At 32.4% G+C, this 22,249-nt stretch overlaps 1 protein-coding gene across 2 annotated transcripts in view; it reads right to left on the bottom strand.

Moving 5' to 3' along the window:
• Positions 1–22,249, bottom strand: part of LOC127711706 (uncharacterized) — a 37,163-nt gene that overhangs the window by 7,743 nt on the left and 7,171 nt on the right. For both annotated transcript variants that reach the window (XM_052217817.1, XM_052217818.1), the window contains exons 2-5: positions 12,702–12,950; positions 6,425–6,946; positions 3,736–3,842; positions 1,931–3,175 (exon numbers count right to left, since the gene is read on the bottom strand). In XM_052217817.1, coding sequence (XP_052073777.1) covers positions 1,931–3,175; positions 3,736–3,783 — 1,293 coding nt within the window. In that variant the 5' untranslated portion in view covers positions 3,784–3,842; positions 6,425–6,946; positions 12,702–12,950. The remainder of the gene's footprint in view (positions 1–1,930; positions 3,176–3,735; positions 3,843–6,424; positions 6,947–12,701; positions 12,951–22,249) is intronic.

Here is a 22,249-nt window from a genome sequence, read left to right as displayed (position 1 = left end):
AAGTACGAATCTTTTTGTTTCAAGTTTTAATGAAAGAGGAATTTTGAAATAATGCTTCGCAATAAGCAGTTACTTTGTCCCAAATTTGACAAAATCAGCTCAAAAACATCGCTGATATATTATTAACTTGCAAGTGAATACTTCGACCTGATGTGAATCCGTATTCAAGTAAACTTCAATTTAGCTCCTTAGGTGGAAATGGGCTACACAAGCATTAGGTGTATTCAACAATAAAAAGGAAAAGAATAACAAAATTGAAAGTGAAACAAGGGTGAACCATTTCGTTGACTGATTCGATCCACAAAACATCATTTTTTAACAGGTAATACAAGAATTAACTTTTTTTTTAACCTATAACATGACATCAAACAGACCTAGACAATTATTATAGCACGTGATTCCTATTTATCTATATTTATGTTTACATCGTATTATATGACCATCGACAGTCTTTGGTAGTAATCGCAATAGTTAATTAGACGGTGTCTAGACTAAATATGCAAACAATGCTGATATATATATGATGGAGATCATGCATGGTTATTTGTTTATCTTAAACTTATTGTAATTTGGATATGTTTTAGCATGTAATAAATCAAATATGAGAACTTAAGTCAAATAGGTGGACATGAATTTGACAGCTTATGTCCTATTTAGACAACATCACAGTTTTTGTAATCACTTAACTTTTTGATTGCCTTGGCTTTGTACCTTGGTTTTTATTCTTATATGCTTACTGTTAACACACTTAAAATGAACCGTTAATTAGTGCATTGAACATAAATAATTACAATAAACTGTTAACACAGAGATATGTCTCGCCTATTTGTTATTTTGATAATGCAAATGTTGAAATTAAAATAGCAATACTTTAATATGTAAGTTGTGCAAATATTCAAAGTCAATGAACCATGACTGAAGGTACAGGGCTAAACAATCTCCATGGAAATGAGGTGTGCCAATGCTAATACAACTGCATACCAAATACCACTGAAATCTCATAAGTCGTTGCCTTTAAACAAACCTCAACACAAACATTAACTTGTAAACTATGTAAAAGTTTCAAAGTCTATGAACTATAATGAGGGTGTGGGGTTATATAATCTCCATGGTTATAAAACTTGCAAATGCCAATACATTTGCATACCGAAATAGCATTGACTTAACATTAGTTGTTCATCTTAAAATGAACTGATAAAAAACTAATACATGTAAACTAAGCAAAAGTTTCAAAGTCAATTTACCTGACTGAGGGGGCGGGCCCAAATAATCTCCATGGAAATGAGATATGCCGATGCTTAAACAACTGCATACCAAATATCATTGACCTACAACTTGTGGTTCCCCATTAACTGACATAATCACAAACCAATACATGTAAACTAAGCAAAAGTTTCAAAGTCAATAGACCATCACGGAGGGGGCAGGGTCATATAATCTCCATGGAAATGAGATGTGCCAATGCTAATACAACTGCATACCAAATATCACTGACCTACCATATTGGTTCCTCGTAAACTGATCTAATTACAAACTAATACATGCAAACTAAGCAAAGTTTCAAAGTGAATAGACCATGACTGAGGGAGCGGGGCCAAATAATCTCCATGGCAATGAGATGTGCCAATGCTAATACATCTGCATACCAAATATCAGTGGCCTACCACTAGTGGTTCACCATAAACTAGACCTTATTACAAACAAATACATTGATGACGCCGCCGCCGCCGCCGGAAACAGCATACCTATGTCTCGCTTTTTGACTACGTCAAGGCGAGACAAAAAGTAATGCAAAATACGTCTAAGATAATCTCTATAAAACATTGCATGATTTGAGGAAGAAAGTCCTTAATGTTACGAACTATTCAACAGAGAAACTCCCTTATCGACACAACTTCCTTTGCTAATATGTCTAGTTAATATGGATTACCTTGTTAAAAACCCACAGTAAAGGATCTCTGGAGAAATGTGTATTTCCACTAACACACACCCAATCAGAAATTTGTTTCGCCTTTGAAATTGGTACCACACATGGAGATCTGCCACAAACTTCTCCGACTTCAATGTGGAAGAGATTCGACACATGTACTTGTTGGTGGTTCTTTCCTATGCTGATTAGATAAAACTTCAAAACAGCTTGTAAAGTAACGGTCAAGCACTCTTGAATACTGGCTGCGATATCTGGGGCGATGCAAGACCTAGATGACATGTTTGTAAGATAGACGACAATTCTCTTGTCTTCTACCATTATTCGAAACTCGGTTTGGCTGTCAACACATAGTACAGCTGAGGAATGGTATAATAATGGACGTTCGTTCACCTCTTTGATAGGCCAAATACCACTAACAGCACCTTTCAGTTTGAAAGACAATGCCGACGGTATGGATGACTTTCGTATTTGATAGACCAACGCAATTGTTCTGTTTGCAAATGATTTGTCATCCAGAAAGGACATCGGCATCTTGTGTTTAACTGTGCATGGAACTAAAAAATAATCTACGTGTGTGTCATCCTGGCCAGAGTATCGTTTTGGCAGGACCAAAACATCGAGATGCACAAGAACCTGAATAATAAACTCTTTGTAGTCATCATCTGGTATATGATGAACGAATTGTTTCTGTTGCCATAGTTTAATGAGATCGGTTTTATGTATTTTACCAGTTTCTGTCATTCTTCTCAGAATATTTCTAAGGGTCTCATCTTTGGGCCAAAATGTTTCATCTGTGATAAAGGACCTCAGAATATTGATCAATGCAGGAGGATACAGAATGATGAAATTGTTAAGTTCTGGTTGATTGAAGTACATGATCTTGCCCAATGCGTGTTGTGTTAAGAGAAAATCGTCCAGTTGTTTGTCAGAGAGTGATAAATCTTTATTCATTGTGTTTGCTTCAGCTAAATATGCTTTTGGTATAATATGAATATTATCTTTGATCATATTATCGATCAAAAGCTCAATTGGGACCCAAATTATTGGACGCCGTAGTCCCCAAGATGGCTTGTTCCGGGCAATAGTGACAAGTTGGTTTTTCAAATTCTGAATTTCTTGATCGTCTTTGTCTGTACCATTTATAAAGAAAACTGGATCGAAAACAATGTGTTTATTCATTTCATGGGAACCAAACATTTCAGTGACTCTCTGTACAAATTCCCTAGTCATTTTCTTTTGCATATCCTAGTGAGTAAACAATACATAACACTAACAAATAAGTTTAACTACATCTTATGTTTTAGCATTGTACAAGGTCCTGTTTTTTTTCTTGATTATTAATGACCTCTTAACTCTACATCCAGTGGATGTTTAACGATTCATAATTTTCTCTTGGAAAATGATTTATTAAAAGTCAGAATTCGGAATTGGCTTTCAAATAGCGTTCTTAACTGCGAATATTGACCGGTCGGTACTTTGTGCAATTAGTCTATTCGAATTTATTTGTGTGTTGATCTGAAGAGTTATACCTTTTTTAACTGATTTGTACAGATAGTAATTATGGTGTGCTGTTACATCACTGTCCTAGGTTCGGGGAGTGTTCTATCGCTTACAAACATGATTAGCCCAGCAATAATATACAAGTGTCTGTTTCAAGAATGAACCTTTAAAATGGTTTTGTACTTTGTCATTTTTACGCATTGTATAGCGGTACGGTGTGAAAAATGTTTATTGTTGAATAAGCACCGATTTAATGAAATGAGATCACCATTACAAATAAACAGGTTAACTGAATTAATGCTTACATCCGAGAGAATGTCCCTATGCGCTGCAGCAAACAAGATCGTTGGCATGACATCACTATCATCAACACAGTAGGTGAGTATTGAGTTGACCCAATGTTTCACAATAGCTAGAAAAAATACGGATTCTCAAATAAGTTTCCCTCTTGCATATGCCTTTTTAATAATTTATTTATATTTTAGCGGTAATAAGGAGTTGAATTATACTGTTTATCTAGTTTTATTTTAACACAAATTCATACTATAAATATACAAGTACTTGAAAACTGGAAATGTATAATTATTCGAACGATAACGTTTCATCTCATTAATTTCATTACAATAGCCATTTTAGACGTATTTAATCCTATGATTTATTCTGCACACACAAACAGTAAAGTGATAATTTTAAAAGTAAGACAGACACATCCAGCCCAGAGAAAAGTGATTTTGACAGGCAGATTGTCGTGATTATGATAAAACTAGTCTATATTTGGAATATTTCATCTTTGTAATATTTCACTTGAACATGTTAGATAGCATGAAATTTTAACAAATGAGAGTACAAATAGGGTCAAAGGTGTATGTGCAGCTTCCCATAATAGGTGTAATACCATCATTGTTTCCCCCTATTGGTCTGTGTTAAATTTGAACTGTAAAAAAAATGTGCAGAATTTATCTTTATTTCAAATAAAGAAATAATCGCATGAGAAAGTTTTATCATGTCCAGACAAAATTTCACATAACATTTCATTGCATAAAAGATAATAACCATCACTGGAAGTTAACCAATCAACTTTTCACCCCTTATTTTCCTATGTACAAGCTTTGGTAACCATGTAACCTCAAGTTTCCGAAATATTCTTTAGAAACACCAAATAAAAGAGAATGGTGCTTTGAAACACCCAAGACATATGTTTATGACTCAGAAATGTTTTACTGCAATGAAATGTAGGATTATTTCCTACAACTGTCAAATTGTAGGGAATATTTTTTCGACCCTATTTCGTACGCAACCGGATGTTACGTACTATGATTTGGTGGAATTACACATACAGTTCGATGTACTGTTAATTCAGAAATGATTAACATGATTAAGTACATTTATTATTGACAATTTTTGAAGAATGAAAAAAAAAGCGAGATTAACTATTTTAATTCTAGGAAAAGCTTCCAACAGATATATTTACCAGATATCAGAATGCGAGTTCCTGTCGTTGCGATACATTTGGAGTCGCATTATTTGCACCCATAAAAACCTTGCAATAATTTCTGAACTTCACAGTAAACATTTCAGCAGATACTTGTGTGATTTGAACACAATTACATGAAGAGCTTTTGAAATCCTTTTTTAAAAGTGTATATATTCGGGCTTACGGCACGTGTTTTCTCTTTCTATATCAGTTTTGGTAACTGGTCTGTTTGCAACTGACTTAAATCATTGCTTTAGCACCAACACAATATCCTATTTTGTCAAAAAACGGTCTCGACACCACAACCATCCCAATGATTTTCATATTGATCTCATTTTGTCTGCAAGTCACTTGACTATGTTAGAGATACCACATGATCAAGGAGACACTTTTTTTTTTTAAATTTAATTTTCACAAACGTTGAATCATTTATCTTATATATGGGTCCGGTATTATCTTTGTATGAGCCTTTGTTCAAATGTTATATCTGAATCAAATTATACGGTGTCTTTTCAATCAGTCAATGTCTAAAATTACATTACGTGAAAAAGTTTACCAATTCTTATGAGATTTTAACATAAGGATTGACAGATTGAAAACACCATTTTAATTTCAAACTTTTGATTGTGTCATGTCAGAATAACTGGACTTAAACTTTTTGGTTTAAGGTGGTAATACAAGAACCCTTTTTTTACAGAAATTTTCTGGTTTTTTGCTTATAAGCATTAATTTAACCATTAGATTTAAGAAAATTTAAACATATCGCATACGAATAACAGGGATTATCATGTGTATTAAAATTATGTCATAAATCTAATTTATTGTTTGGATTGGAAACGGCAAGCTCTCTTTTGACTTCTGTCTGTTTTGTTTCTGTTTAACCGTCTTGGTGCCGCTAATTTTATATACTAGTAATATTTCGTGTGCCAGAAAATACGACAGCTGGACGTCTTTGACGTCACATTCTCAACAACGCCGTCATTCGATATATGAGGTCACACCCTAATGACATGAAATTGGGAGCCAACTGAAGAAAAATATTTCACTCTCATTCTTCAATCTTTGGTATTTTATTGAAAAGATATACAGCAATGATTACAAGCTTGCATGATTAAACATATGACCATCTGTGTACCTCCGGCACAGCCACAACTCCTTATTTTATATTTAATGTCGTACATACCTGCTAGATTAATTGTATCTCCTTTTTTGGCGATGCCATCAAGAAAAACAATGAATGGCACTTTATGTGTGAATTAAATGAAAGAATGATGCGAACAATCAAGATATAACTTTGAATTAACTTTGTCTTTTATTGAAAGTTTAACAATCTTGTTTAGTTCGTGATTGAGATTTGCCCTCGTTTAATTGTAAGGTTATTTCTATTTTCGTTGATATCAAGGCGCGTCAAGGGATTGTAAAGGAGTTACTAGCTATTTTAGATATTATATATTATTTATGAAATTCTTGTTCCTTTTGGTAGATATATTTATCATGGATTGTCATAAGGTTTTACCTACATTCATTAGAAATATCTCATATAGGATATTCTGTCAGAGGTTCCTGAAAATCCTTACTGCCATCAAACATCACTACAAATGTACCACCGTGCTGAACAAATAACTGATGGGTCATATCATACGATCGTTGACCGCCAAAGTCAACTAAATCTGAAGGTGCAATCTTAACTTTGTATTGACCACTCTCAACTTCTTTTAAAATGTCATCATGCACAGCATAGGCTTCAACTTTTTTCACGTGAGGCAGACTAATCGATGTATTATTTTTGATTTCAGATATACTGGTCTTTTCACGCGGCAAGACTTCATTTTCTCCAATGTCAGCCTCGGTTAATACAGAAACTTTTGAACTGAAACTGAAATTATCATCAAACTTAGTAACTTGAAGATTTAATTCTGTCAAATCATTAGAGGATGGCGCATAGCACAGGTCCTGTTGGTTATCAACAGTTTGACGTGTAGTGATCTCACGATTTGGTTTTCCAATTACTAACTTGGTCAACACATTATGACCTCTATCTTCTGCAAAAAAAATGTTTTATTATGAATCCGTCATTAAATGAAACATTAATGATACAGACTATGAATGTGCTAATCAAACAAAATGTGCAATGCATTAATGTTAATGACAAAGAAAGTAATAGTTTTCCTTAGGGCGCGTTAGGTAGACTAACTATAAATAAACTGTTAATACAGAGATATGTCTCGCCTAATTGATATTTCGATAATTCAAATGTTGAAATTATAATAGCAATACTTTAATATGCCATTTATGCAAGTATTCAAAGTCAATGAACCATGATTGAAGGTACAGGGCTGAATAATCTCAGTGAAAATGAGATGTTCCAATGCCAATACAATTGCATATCAAATACCACTGAAATATCATATGTCGTTCCCTTTAAACAACCCTATACACAAACATTAACTTGTAAACTATATAAAAGTTTCAAAGTCAATGAACCATAATGAGGGTGTATGGTTATATAATCTCCATGGAAATGAAACTTGCAAATGCTTATAAACTGCATACCAAATATCATTGACCTACCACTAGTGGTTCATCTTAAAATGACCTAATCACAACTGATACATGTAAACTAAGCAAAGTTTCCAAGTCGATAGAACACTACTGAGGGGGCGGGAGCAAATAATCTTCATAGTAATAAGATTTGCCAAGGCTATTACAACTGCATACCAAATATCAATGGCATACCACTAGTGGTACACCATAACAAAGACCTAATCACAAACTAATAAATTGTTGACGCCGCCACAACCACCGCCGACGCCGGAAACAGCATACCAATGGCTCGCTTTTTGACGCCATTAAGGCGAGACAAAAAATGTCAGATAACGAACAAATTGATTGTTACTCAATGTAGAGGCAGTAAATCCATCTCAATGCAGATGACTACCATTTTTAGTACAATATAAGTCAAGTATGTTAGTGTCTTAAATCCAAATATAAGTTAATGTTTGAAAAACGATAACAGAGAGAGAAAACAACTATCAAAATATTTATAAAAAACCTAGACAAGACCAGTAGAAAAGAAAACTACAAGGTCTTAAACCATGGGCTGGTGGTCAATCATATTAAGTAGCCAGGAATCTGATGTTGAGTAGTTGTCGTTTGTTGATGTGGTTCATAAGTGTTTCTCGTTTCTCGTTTTTTATATAGATTAGACCGTTGGTTTTCCCGTTTGAATGGTTTTACATTAGTAATTTTTTGGGGCCCTTTATAGCTTACTGTTCGGTGTGAGCCAAGGCTTCGTGTTGAAAACCGTACTGTGACCTATTATGGTTTACTTTTATAAATTTTGACTTGGATGGAGAGTTGTCTCATTGGCACTCATACCATATCTTCTTATATCTAATTAGTTTAACTAATGTTTAATAATATGTGTTAACAGCATCATGCATCACAACTGTACCTGTACTTGTGCAAGTAAATGTCTTCTATCCCGTATCAATATCCTACATTGCATAATCCGTTTCAAGATTGAAATAATTTTTTAGTCATTAAATTTTCAAAAAGTTAGAAACCATCTACATGTATCATTAACTGTTTATTTCTGCTATTCAAACATTATAAAATATTTTGTTAGAAATTCATGTAGGAAAAGGGGAGTACTTAAAAAAATGACGTTTAGTCGAATTAGGTTGTAAAACCATTAAACGATTTATCTTCAGGTAAATATCCATAATACACTTTAAGTTTATATCAATCTACAACTGATAAAAAAACTAATAGTGTTACAAACATGACAAAGTTTAAGACAAAACCATGTTCTTGTCTCATGGAAATTGTCTTGACCATATCTTTTTTTCTATTTTTCTTATTTAAAACTTTTATGTGTATTTCATCGTGATTCGAAAGGTCTTTTTCAATAAGTGAAAATAAGATAATGAAAATCAAATCAAATTGGTAAAAATTAAAAAACTTATTTCTTTTCAATGTTTTTCTTTTATTAATACAGATAAATCATATGACTTTGTGTGAACAAACAATCAATCAAGTTTTAATCTAATAATGATCAAATAATATATAGAATATGTATTAAACATGATAAAACAATCTGTCAATGTTGCTTATTTAAATTTTAATTCAATTCAAAGAAATATAGATAAAAAGGCAGACAATCACAGGGAAATATGTGACACAGTTGATAAGACAAAATGGCAAAGATAAGTTATTTACACACACGTGACTGTGTTAATGTTTTGCAGACGTTGCCTCATATACACACTGTATCACCTGAATTATAGCAATATACTAGGACAATTAAAAACCAGTCTAAACAAATGATCTGCAATGCTTTCCTTCATAAAAAGGGTACGATAGAATACAAATATATTATTTTTTGTATAATGCTGCAAATTTTGTTAAAACGAGCCCGGGAATAAAACATGCTACACCAAAGAATACATGATAAGTATACTGAGGTTCTCATTGACAACATTTTGTTGAAATTGAAAGAAATGTTTTCCAGCAGGTTGTTATCATTGCTAAGGAAACCCAACTGCGTGCCTGTCTCGGCCGACCTTTCCTTATTTTCATATGAGTCCTTCAGACACTTGTTGAAAACAAAAAAAAATCAAAGAAGCTAGATCATTTAATTCCACCTGCTTATGATGTTTTTTTCCATCAATTACCAAATTGTTCTAATTGGGTTCAAATAATATATCTTTCTGAACTAGAAAATTAAAAAAAACACATATACAACTTCCTCTGCCTCATTTCTTAACATACATATCGAATCTGACTTCAGCGGTCATTTCAGTACCAGATTCTATGACTAATGAGACGATTTCAAAATAATAATTTTTCCTCTCCCTAGTAACAATATACTTACTTCACCCGCTGACGGAATATAATTTTTTTCTAACTCAGACAATTTTGAAGAGCATGTAGCTGCACTCCGATATTGTAAAACGTCACCAGAGTCTGAACTAAAATGCCCTTTAAAGTGACTATATATTGATTTCATGTAATGTTATTTCAAGGACATGTACACCTCCATAGTTTTCAATGTAGAAAATATAAGATACAGTCTACCACATTAGTTGCAAGATCATCATTTTCATCAATTCTTGTCTCGCTACGATAACAATCGTAGAATGACAGACATAGGAACTGCAATCCAGTGAAGGCGGCGACGGCGTAAACTTTTTGTGTAAAGCTTTATATTTCAGATGGTAGAAAACCTAGAAAAATCATTCTTTGTATGCAGATACTTTCAGTTACAAAGTTTCCGTCTGTCATATGTGCATTTCCCTTGAATTCATTTTTTTTTATGGTTCAGTACTGTTTAATAGAAAATAACTATTTTTTTGTTATGTGAAATTCTCAATAATAAAGAGTAACAGGACATCTATATTTGGTGTATGAATTCCTTGTAAAGCCTTCATGTCTGTCAGGAAGGGTTTATCTGACCGCAACCTCATTTCAAGGATAAGCGATCAAGGTGAAGTTTTTGTATCGCAGATACTATAACCATCTGGTCAACTGTATTTGATATATGGAATGATTGTAAGGTTTTATCTGACCTTGACCTAAATTTCATGGTTCATTGGACAAGGTTTAGTGTTGGTGGTTTGGTGTATTTCTCGGATACTATTGGCAATAAGCCACCATTGGGTACAGAATCATTCTAAGGTATATGCCTGTCCGGCTAAGTGATTTGACCTTGACCTCATTTGTATCGTTCATTGGTTAAGGATAAGTTTTCTTGGTTTTGTTACTTGAAAAGATACAAAAAGCAATAGGTCAACTATATTTGGTAAATGAAAAGAAAGTATGGTGAACATGTCTGGATGGCAGGCTTTATATGCCATTGGCCTTATTTTTATGGTTCATTAGTCAATGTATATCACATAAAATGATGAAACCTTACACATTTTGCATTCATTTGTTAACATAAATTTCACGTATAAGTATAAATATCCTTTTTTTTTATGTACATGCATAATTGGTATCGACCTGTTTTTGTGGTTTGATTGCTCTTAGCATAATAGATGTATTTGAATACTACCAGAATTAAGATGACATTTTGTGGCATTATAATTTTCAGTTTCTAACCTAGTATGTGTCTCTCCATTATACCACACCGTACAGAATAAAACCAAAGAATACTTCAAAATGCAGCTGTTCGTCATTTTCAATCGATTTATGACTTTTGAAAACCGGTATAATACTGTAGCCTTTATTCATCAACATCAAAATCCGAATATCTGATAAATAAATCTATTCCTCCATGATACTATTAATGATGATTGTACACATGTACAGATATAGGTTGCACTTTATAAATACAACTGATTCCATAAAACCACGACTCTTTTGGGGAGAAAATTACCATTCATAGAGATTTTGTTATGTTACCTGCTAATTCCCATACATAATCTCCATGTTTTATCTCATAGAGACACAAACTTCGAATTGTACCACTACAAATACTATTGGATAGCGGAAAATTGCATTTTAAGGAGGTCTCAAAGTAAAGGGAGGGGTATAAGAGAATTTTAGTATGAGATTAGACTTTTAGAAATTCAATGTATGGACATGTTGAATTTGATCCGGTTAATCTCCAATTGTTTTTAATTCTAAGTCAAAACTACTTAAAACAGTTTGAGATGAGTTGTATTAGCAATAGACTTTTATTTACATTCAGTCGATACAATCTAAACTGGAAGTAAGCAAACAATTAAGATTTTTGATATCACTTGATGCAGGTTCAAAATAAAACCAAAATATCTTGACAGAACAGATTAACTTTTAAGTTATCGATTTCATATGTGTTGTCTGAATAATTAGAATGCTTCAATATTAATAGAAATGAATTCTAGATATGTCTTTTATAAGTATCAAAAATGGTAGGTATAGTTAATATCGATATATTGCTTTTATTTTTTTTTAGTCAATTTCGTGAGATTTCATTTCATATATGAACATTACATATATATTTTTTCGTAAGGGCAGTATAACCTTTGTTACAAAATTTTAAAGTGTTGATAATATGTTACCAGTGAACTTACATTAGTATTTTTGAAAGTAAAATGCAGCAGCTTTACCTTTATGTGAATGATAGTTGTTTCATTGACAATATTAGACCAGTCATTTATATCATATTGAATCTGAAATATTGTGTAACAATGCAATGTTAAATAAAACGATATTGTTTAAAAGTGTAACTGTTAAATGGCGATAGATACTTATTCAAAGGACATCAAAACTCATCACTCAAAATAAGTTAACAACGCCATGGGTAAAAAGACAAAGACAAATAGACAAAAAAAAAACAGTACACATAACACAACATAGAAAACGAAAGACTGAGCAACACAAACACCACCAAACAACAGGGGTGATCTCAGGTGCTCTGAAAGGATAAAACGGGAAGGGATTGTAGCTACGACAATAGGAACATTTCCGTCGCCTTCTGTGAAACAGATACTCAATAACGGTCAACCATCGTGTGATGGCGTCCGTAAAATTAACGAAAGGATGATTTCAATTTGACTACTTGGAACTCTTGGTTAAATAGCTTCATTGTGAGCAGCAAGCCTCTATCAAGGAAATCATGAAAGAAAATACAAGCCCTGGAATATCGTATCAATATAGTAAACGCAAAGATTACCATATTTGTTTTTTTATTTGTGAAAATATCAACAGTTTTATCGTTGGCAATACATGAACTTTTTACGCCTTTCTTGAAAATTATAATGCTATATGAATTAACAATATCCACTTCTTACAATTTTCAAACTACATTACCTTCTTTTAAAGGGACCATCTCAAAACTTTCCAAGTTGATACCATTTCGACCAAAGTGTATAACTAATCCATCTGTTGATTTCCATGTAAGTGGTATTTGGCTACCAATCAGAACACTTGCAAGGGTGGACTTTCCACATGCGCAACTTCCACAAAGGAAAACTCTATTTTCAAACGACTCATATGTTCCAGTGGATAGCAGTTTTCGAAAATCTTCAGACGTTCCAGCAAAAGGAAGCAGATCAGGATCTATTAAGGTAGATGGGGTGTGTAAATTATAATCCATAGAATATTTTAATTATTTGCCAAAATGTAGTTTATACCATGCTTTTTTAAAAAAAATAATAAAAAGAATGGGTCACGGGCCTTATTTTTACGCTACAGGTTGTGCAAAATTGACAGATTTTGTATAGATTATGCATGGAAAACCCAATTTTCTGCCATAAAATGAAAACTACACCATAGAATTTTGAGATAAAATATGAGAAGATAGCTCTAATAGTATGATTTCAGATAAGAAAAAGACAAAATGGGGTCACCGGACCCGTTTTCTTGCTACATAATAAAATAGGTAAATTCCTAACACATTCTATTGTAAAAGTAACTTTATGTGAATTATCTGCCCTTACATTTGAGTTGCCTCCCCTTATGTGGCAAAGTTGGAAAGTATAGAATCAAACAAAAGTATTCTGTTTTTTTTGTAAAATACAACCATAAATATGATAAAATATGTCATTTTCTATATTGAAATGAAAATTCTTACACATGAATTACCTACTACTCTCAAAATTTGCACCTTTTATTATAGATCTAGACCGATTGTTTTCTGGTATTTCAAAATCCAAGATGGAGGAAGACACCCTATCTACCTTAACAAATACAATCAGAATCAAATTGGTTTATTGGTTTTTCATAATTCATATGTGGATATTTTCATTATTTTATTAAGGAATCCGGTGATATAGATTCGTGAATTTAAGCAAACTGTTAAATAGTAAAAAGAAAGGATAACTCGATTTTTTTTAGTTTGTGAAAATATCAACAGCAGAATTCGTTTGAAATATATGAACTGTTAATGTTTATCTTGGAAATGCTACCAATGATAACTTTCTAACAGAAAGCAGTTAATCAGGATTTACTAAAGAATAAACTGGGAATCATTATCAGTTCATTGTTACGAATCAGGTGCTATATGTTTTCTGATATGGTTTTACTCCTTGTCCCGTTTACTTTTATCAGCTCTCCAAAGTTTGTTTAAGTTTTTTTATTCTTCTTGAAAGTGCCTATGTGTCTAACAATAATATTTAGTATGGTTTTAATCAACTGATAACAAAATCAATATTTATTCAAATAAAGACAACAAACCAGTATAATTACAGTTTGAAATGGTAACCTTTTAAAACAAGTTTATTCAAACAATTCGTAGCTTTATCCGGATCTTATCTGAATTTCCAGCCTCGGTAAACATCATTAGAAAAGAAATTTAGGAAGTACTTTTCCGTTTTGAATAAGTTTTCTACAGGTACATGAGGTACAGACCAACTTGCAAACCAAACATTTATATCTCAATTGAAGAATTAAGTAATTTGTTGTAACAAATCCATGTATTACTAGTTATACATAACAATGTAGGGTACGCTCATTGAAATCCAAAACGTCATTACAGACACGGGCATAGCGAACGAGTTTGGATATATAAACACCGTAAGACGGTGCCAAAGGAAATTCACCGTCCAAAAAAGGGGAAAAACAAAAGGGTAAGACAAACCATCGCTTTTGTAGTTAATTTTTGTGTAGTTTTTCTGGTGTAAAACTAAAATACCTAAACTTCGGAAAGGACAATTGTTACTTACATTTAGACGACAGACATGTGGTTCGGTCAAACTAGACTCAATAACTGCGCATGAATCAAATAAGGGTGATGAATATGTTAAACACAACGTTAAGAGCATTTGTATTTGTTATGTTTCTACATGTTCTATACCGAAAATTAAAAAAAACAAAATCCGATATCAATGGCACCATTCAAAACAAGCATATGTTTTTAAACTTAAGCTACTCCGTCTGTCATAAAAATACAACATTAACACAATAACCATAAATACATGAATATTACACAGCAAAAATTGCATACCCGTTTTTCATGCGTAGAACAGGCGTTTTACGTATGTTATAAAACATACGTAAAACGCATGTTGAGGACAACGCATGTAAAACCCATCTAAGAAACGTATGAATTACGCATGTTAAACACACGTAAAACGTGCGTTGACGTAAAACATACGTTAAATGGTTATGTATAACGCCCGTTTAACGGGTTAACGCACGTCAAACGCCTGTTAATTTCTGGCAAATCATGCGTTTTACGTATGTTTTTTTTGTCCTCAACACCCGTTATACGTATGTTTTTTTTTTTTATCTCAACACCCGTTTTACGTATGTTTTTTTTTTTTCCACAGCACCCTAAATATGTATGTTTTTTTTGGTCCTCAACACCAATTTTATGAATGTTTTTTTTGTACAGTAACAGTAACAACACCTGTTTAACCTGTTTAACATGTTTTTTGTAGTCCACAACACCCAAATACATTATGATTTTTTGAGTTTTTTTCTGGTTGATTACGAATAAACCATAAATACTTGTCTTTTCTTTATGTACACACTTAACAATTTGAATATTTTTTTGACATATACATAAATCAATGGTGGAATTGAAGTACAGTATATTATTGTAATATTTAGTCGGAAATCAAAATGACTACATTTACATATGATGGTGTTGTCTATCCTTTTCAAACTTGATTGCCCCCCTTCAATAACTTTTTTTGGCAAAGCATACATTTAGTGTGTTCTATCTTACAATAAGAATGGATCCAGTTTCAGTTGCAAAAAATGTTAATAAAAAAACTAAATTCAATTTTTCAGAATACCGTATCTGATATGATATGCCATATTTGAAATATTAAGTTCACTATGATTGATTGTGTTTTTTTTTTCATTGTTGCTGTAGTTTAAAACCAATTATTTATGTTCAATCTTATTTCATGTATGCTATTCATTTTGCTACATACATGTATGCTAGGGGAAATTATAAATGCAATCACTGGGTGGCTTATCAAGAATTTTCAACAAATTTCTTTAGTCTCCTCAGATCATTTTGCACTGAATTCCACTCCTTAATAAATCTTAAGTTAAATTTAAACATCTTTTACTTTCAAACCTTTGACAAAATTTCTGATTTCATAATACATTTAAATTTGTAAAGATAAAAAGGAAAACCATCACACAACCTATGAAAATCAAGAGCTAATTATGGATATTCAACCAATAAATATAAAGTAATTTTTTAGTGTTCCTGATGTTAAAGCCATAATGATAAATTCAGAAAAGAAAACATCAAATGTAGCACATTCAGAACAATATTCTATGACTTCCTATACAAATGATCTGTATTCATAAACCTAAATCCATAAAGCACCCTCACGAGAAAGATTATCAACTGCCATTTAGAACAGACTATTTGCCCTCAAGATATCTTTTGGTTATTATGCTTCTGTCTTATTGACTTATACGCAATATCTCTTTTTTTACAATACATGTTATACTCAGTATAATATTCTATTGAAAAGAAAAGAATATGCTTAAGCCAGTGTGAAGAAGAGAAGGTATTAGGGATTAGACATTATCATTTTCTGTTGGTCAGAAATTTTGTTCACCACATTTGTGATTAGGATGGATTGATTGATTGTTGGTTAATTAGCGTCCAGTGGCAAATGATTTGGATGAAATGACCAATGATGGATCCATTAAAGTTATTGACAACAGTCCACATGATCCTTTAAATATAATATTGGTCTTAAACACAGAATTTGCTAAAAGACCTCAACATATGGTGGTCATAAAAACCTTAAAAATTTAGTTATTTCAATTCTATTTATTTAGAAACTACATTTTTTTTGGGGACAAGATATTCACAATTATATAACATGTGCACCATAATTCTAATTTCATTTGCATTATATGTTATTAATGTACTTTTGGTTGACAAATATACACTCCAAATTTATTCTACGCTGCTCTTGGTCTCTTGTTCACACAACTGTATAGCTGTTAGTATTATTTAAGACTGCTCTCCTGTTTACTATTTTATAATTTTCGCACATGAATTCCTTCATTTATTTGCACTTCTCCTTGTAAGATTCCAATGATCATGATGATATAATCCTTTTGTTCATCATCAGCAAATATATTCTTGAAAAATTTTCTAAAGCAGCTGTAATGTAAAAACAAAAGAAGATATATTTTGGTGAGCAATCAATTTTTTTTTAAAATGGAATAACAAAGTTACGTATACCTACATTTTAATTTTTATTGAAATCCCAGTATAAATAGATGTTTTTTAAACAAGAGTGCAGACGCTGAAATGTCTTAACTGCTGTACTTATCTTGAAAGTCTGATATATATCAGTGAATCATACCATACACCAAATATAGCCTTTTGCTCATAGCATCTGAGAAACAGACCTAATTAGAAAACTGAACATTGACTTATGTCAGTAACTGCTAGTAGTCCTTTGTTAATTTATGTATCATTGTAATTTTGCTTAGTTTCTTTTGTTACCTATTCTGATATCGGACTAAGACTTCTTTTAAACCGTTTTACCGTGCGTTTTGCTGTGCGTTTGTTTTTTCTACTTTGGCTAGAGGTTAGGGGGAAGGTTGAGATCTCACAAAACATGTTTAACCCCGCCGTATTTTTGCGCCTGTCCCAAGTCAGGAGCCTCTGGCCTTTGTTAGTCTTGTATGATTTTTAATTTTAGTTCGTTTATATGTTTTGGAGTTTAGTATGACGTCCATTATCACTGAACTAGTACACATTTTTGTTTAGAGGCCAGCTAAAGCACACCTCCGGGTGCGGGATTTTTTCGCTGTGTTGAAGACCCATTGGTGGCCTTCGGCTGTTTTCTGCTCTTTGATCGGGTTATTGTCTCTTTGACACATTCATCATTTCCATTCCCAATTTTATTTTACTTATGAACCATAAAAATGAGGTCCAGGTCAGATGCAGACAACACCTTCACCATGCAATCAATCCTAGCTACACATATAGTTGATCTATTGATTATAGTATCTGAGAAACAGACATAACCATTAAAATTAACATTGACCAATGAACCATGAAAATGAGGTCAAGGTCAGATGACACCTGCCAGACAGACAGGTACACCTTACAACATTCCATACAATAAATATATTTGATATATTGTATATATTAATAGTATCAGAGAAATAGACCAAACAATAAAAACTTAACATTGTCCTATGAACCATGTTTAAAGGTTAAGGTCAGATGAAACCTGCCAGACAGACATGTACATCCTACAAACATATCATACACCATATGCAGGTGATCTTTTGCTTATATAGTATCTGAGAAACCAACCAAACCACAAAAACTTAATATTGACAAATGAACAATAAATATATGAAATATGAGGTCACATCAAAAGTCTTACAACCAAAAGAAACATGATAGCAGTTAGCACGAAGACAAATAAAGAAAACTGTCGAGTAAATAAAAGGATACACAACTTATGCACCTAGAATCTATATCTCAAGACCGTCTTGTATCATTTATTTATTATCAATTTTGAATAGGTTAATACTAGTATGTACTTATACAGTGTTCTGCCAAGCTTTTTTAAATGATGGTCCAATTTCACCGATTAGAATAATTTCTACAAATATGAATCGTGTGATAGTGAGTGTTTTTTTTTAGAACTAAATTTGCTAGAATGAAATGCAATAACCCAATTGGGGAGGAATATCTCAAATGGAATATAAGTTTACTTTGCAAATTTTATCATTATCATTTTTGAGAAATATTCAAAAAGTGTGTCTGTTTGGACTAGTCTGCTCATCTACATACCTTCCGGTAATTTTGACAATTCCAAATGAATGTAAAAAAATAACACAGTTAATACATTTGTATGCTTCCTTTTGAAAAAATTTGTAAAACTTGCAAAAATGCACCTTACATAGGCAGAACCCTTCATATCTTTTTTCATTATAATCCTTACAATACACAATAAAATGCTCTCCATAGCGCAGCTTGATATGACAGAGATTGAAGTTAAAATTTTGGCATGGTAGCCCACAGCTTAAATTTTGGCAGCCACTACATATATAAAATGTAGTTCTATACAAGAAAAATGATATTTTAGTAGCCCACACCAAATTTTAAAGGCCATTGGCGAGTGGGCTCCTCTTAATCTCAAACCCTGTATAATGACAGCTGAGGTCGAACCCTAACAGTTGGAGCAAGTATGGACACAACATCTAAGCTCATTTACCTATTGTGGTCCTATATCCAAATCTTAATACATGGTTAGATTTAGCATATCAAAGAACCCCATGAATTCAATTTTTGATGAAATCAAACAAAGTTTAATTTTAGACCCTTTGGACCTCAATGTGGAGCAATTTGATAACAGGACCAGAAATCCAAAATCTAAATACATGGTTAGATTCAGCATGTCAAAGAACCTTGAAAATTCACTTTTGTTAAAATCAGAATAAGTTTAATTTTGGACCCTTTAGACCTTAATGTGGATCAATTTGAAAATCAGGCCAAAAATCAAAAATCTAATCTTATGGTTAGATTCAGCATGTCAAAGAACCCTGCGAATTAAATTTTTGTTGAAACCAAACAGAGTTTAAATTTGGACCCTTTGGACCTCAATGTGGACCAATTTGAAAATGGGGCCACAAAATAAAAAATCTAAATCCATGGTAAGATTTGGCATATCAAAAAACCCAAATAATTCAATTTTTGATGAAAAATTAAGTTTAATTTTGTTCCCTTTGGACCAATATATAAATGGGCCCAAAATTCTAAATCTAAATACAAGGTTAGATTCAGCATATTAATGAATCCCAAGAATTCAAGACTTCGAGTTAAACCCCATTGAAATTGGTCCAGAAATAAGCAATTTATCATAAAAGTATGCTATTAGAACAATATTGTTTTGACCCCTTTTTCCTAAAAGGTTAGGGCCATAATCCCCAAAATCAATCCCAATGTTTTCTTTGGTATGGAACCATGTGGTACAATTCCATAGAGATCCATAGACTTATACTCTAATTATCATCCGGAAACCAGAAAATCCTTGTTTTTTGGGGCCCAAATTCCTAAACAGTTTGGTCCATAACCACCAAAATCAATCCCAACCTTCTTTTGAGGTATAGAACCTTTTGGTACAATTTCATAGAGATTTATACACTTATACACAAGTTATTGTCCTAAAACAAGATAAATGCTTGTTTTGGCCCCTAATTCCTTAACAGTTAGGACAATAACCCCCAAAATCAATCCCAACCTTTCTTTTGTGGTATGGAACCTTGCTGTTCAATTTCATAGAGATCCATACACTCTTGTTATTGTCTGGAAACGTCATACCATTATACCAAGTTCAGATTAATTTTGCCAGACGGATAAGCACATCATTCGACACACCAAATACAGTTAAACATTTGCTTATATATATATAGTAAATGAAAAACAAATTTAACCATGAAAACTTAACATTGACCAATGAACCATGAAAATGAAGTCAAATTACTATATTAATTACTAGTATTGACCACTTTTTTGCCAACCTTCTGATGAGGTATGGTGAACTTATATAAAAAAAGTATCTTAGTTTTGTAGACATGTTGGGAGATTGTCTTTGAATAACTCCATATTTCCTATGAGTCATAATATTTACCTAAAACAGACTTTTCTTTTCTTCACCAGACATAACTGTTTGTTTGATACTATAATGCAGATTTATCTGTCATATCATCCACCACAGAATGAAAAAGAAATAACAGTTACATTATTATAAAAAAAAGCTTAGAAAATCATACCCCTCCCTTTAATAGCTAAAGTTCATGTTTTACTGTTACAGCCTTTAAATAGGATGTGTGGCTAACCTGGATCATTGTGCATCTTCTAACCTGTCACCCCTTGTTTATGGTAGGGTTAATGTTGTTCAGTCTATAGTTTTTAAGTAGTGATTTGAGGACTTTTGGGTTGTTTCTTTTTTTTTGCAAGACACCCGTTTCTCTTCCACTTATGAGTTTTCAATGTCCCTTTCTTTTTTTCTGTGTCATTCTTTTTAGGATCAATAACTCCTAGAATACAATATCTGCTATGTTATGTTATGGTAGATCTTGCCTTTCCGATCAGTTTTGAAGTTAAACAACAGTTTTTCAGTATATTAAGTCTTAGATCTTCTATAGTAATTTTTCCCCAAAAATTGCCAAATCATGATTTAAGTGTAATTGACAATTTCAGCTATTTGACCTATTTATTGAATAATTGTTTTTTGATAATTTTTGCTGTTTATAGTTTCTCTCTATCTACTAGAATTCATGACAAAAATCTCTTATATCTTGTACTGCTAATCAGTTAAGTTTCTTTCTATCTTCTTTAGTTTTTGCTCAAAGCAAAAAAGAAGATTAAAAATAATCCTCATTTAAGGGCAACATCTCAAATATCGAGTGGCAGTCTACTAACTATATCGGTAAAATTTGACTTGTTTATAGATCTTGTCTTGCTGATCAATTTTGTTATTTAATATTTCTATTTATCTATTATAATTTTTATCGTATAAGGCAAGACGCAAAAAATTGGTGAATTTGACATTAAAGGGCAATAACTCCAATAAGGAATCGTCGGACAATTTCCTCCATAATGTCTTAATTGTAGATCTTGTCTTGCTGATCATTTTGCTTATTTAAGTTTCTATCTATCTATTATTTTTTTTAAGAAATAAGGAAAAAAACAAAAAATTTGGTAAAAAACGTCATCAAAGGGCAACAACTCTAAGAAGGAGTCGACTGATCATTTCAATCATTAGACTTATTTTTAAAACTTGTCTTGCTGATCATTTTTGGAATTTAAAGTTTCTCTTAATCTATTATAGTTTTCCAGATAATAGGCAAAAATGAAAAAAAATTGTAAAATTTGTCATTTAAGGGCAGTAACTCCTATAAGAAGTCCCCTAACAGTTTTGACGCAATCAGACAATTGGTAGAGCTTAACATATTGAACATTTCTGCTTATGTAAGATTTTCTCTATTTATTACAGTTTTCAAAATATTAGACAAAACTTCCATTTTACCCCTATGTTCTATTTTTAGCCATGTCGGCCATGTTGGTTGGCAATAGGGGTTATCGGACAATTTTTTTTAAACTAGATACCCTAATGATGATTGTGGCCACGTTTGGTTAAATTTGGTCCAGTAGTTTCAGAGGAGAAGATTTTTGTAAAAGTTAACGGACGAGGACGAGAGACAATAGACGTCAAGTGAGGAGAAAAGCTCACTTGGCCCTGTGGGCCCGGTGAGCTTAAAACTGTTGATTATTCCTAGAGAGAGTTAACTGATCCATTTCCACCATATTAAGGTATCTGTTTTGTTGATTATTTTTTGTAAAGAGATCCATACACTTACACACAAGTTATTGTCTGGAAACTAGAAAAATGCTTGTTTTTGGCCCT

Source organism: Mytilus californianus, unplaced genomic scaffold (assembly GCF_021869535.1).
Source record: "Mytilus californianus isolate M0D057914Y unplaced genomic scaffold, xbMytCali1.0.p SCAF_8, whole genome shotgun sequence".
NCBI classification, from domain to species: domain Eukaryota; kingdom Metazoa; phylum Mollusca; class Bivalvia; order Mytilida; family Mytilidae; genus Mytilus; species Mytilus californianus.
The sequence above is the reverse complement of the archived record's forward strand: the minus strand, read 5'-3'. Positions and strand labels throughout refer to the sequence as shown.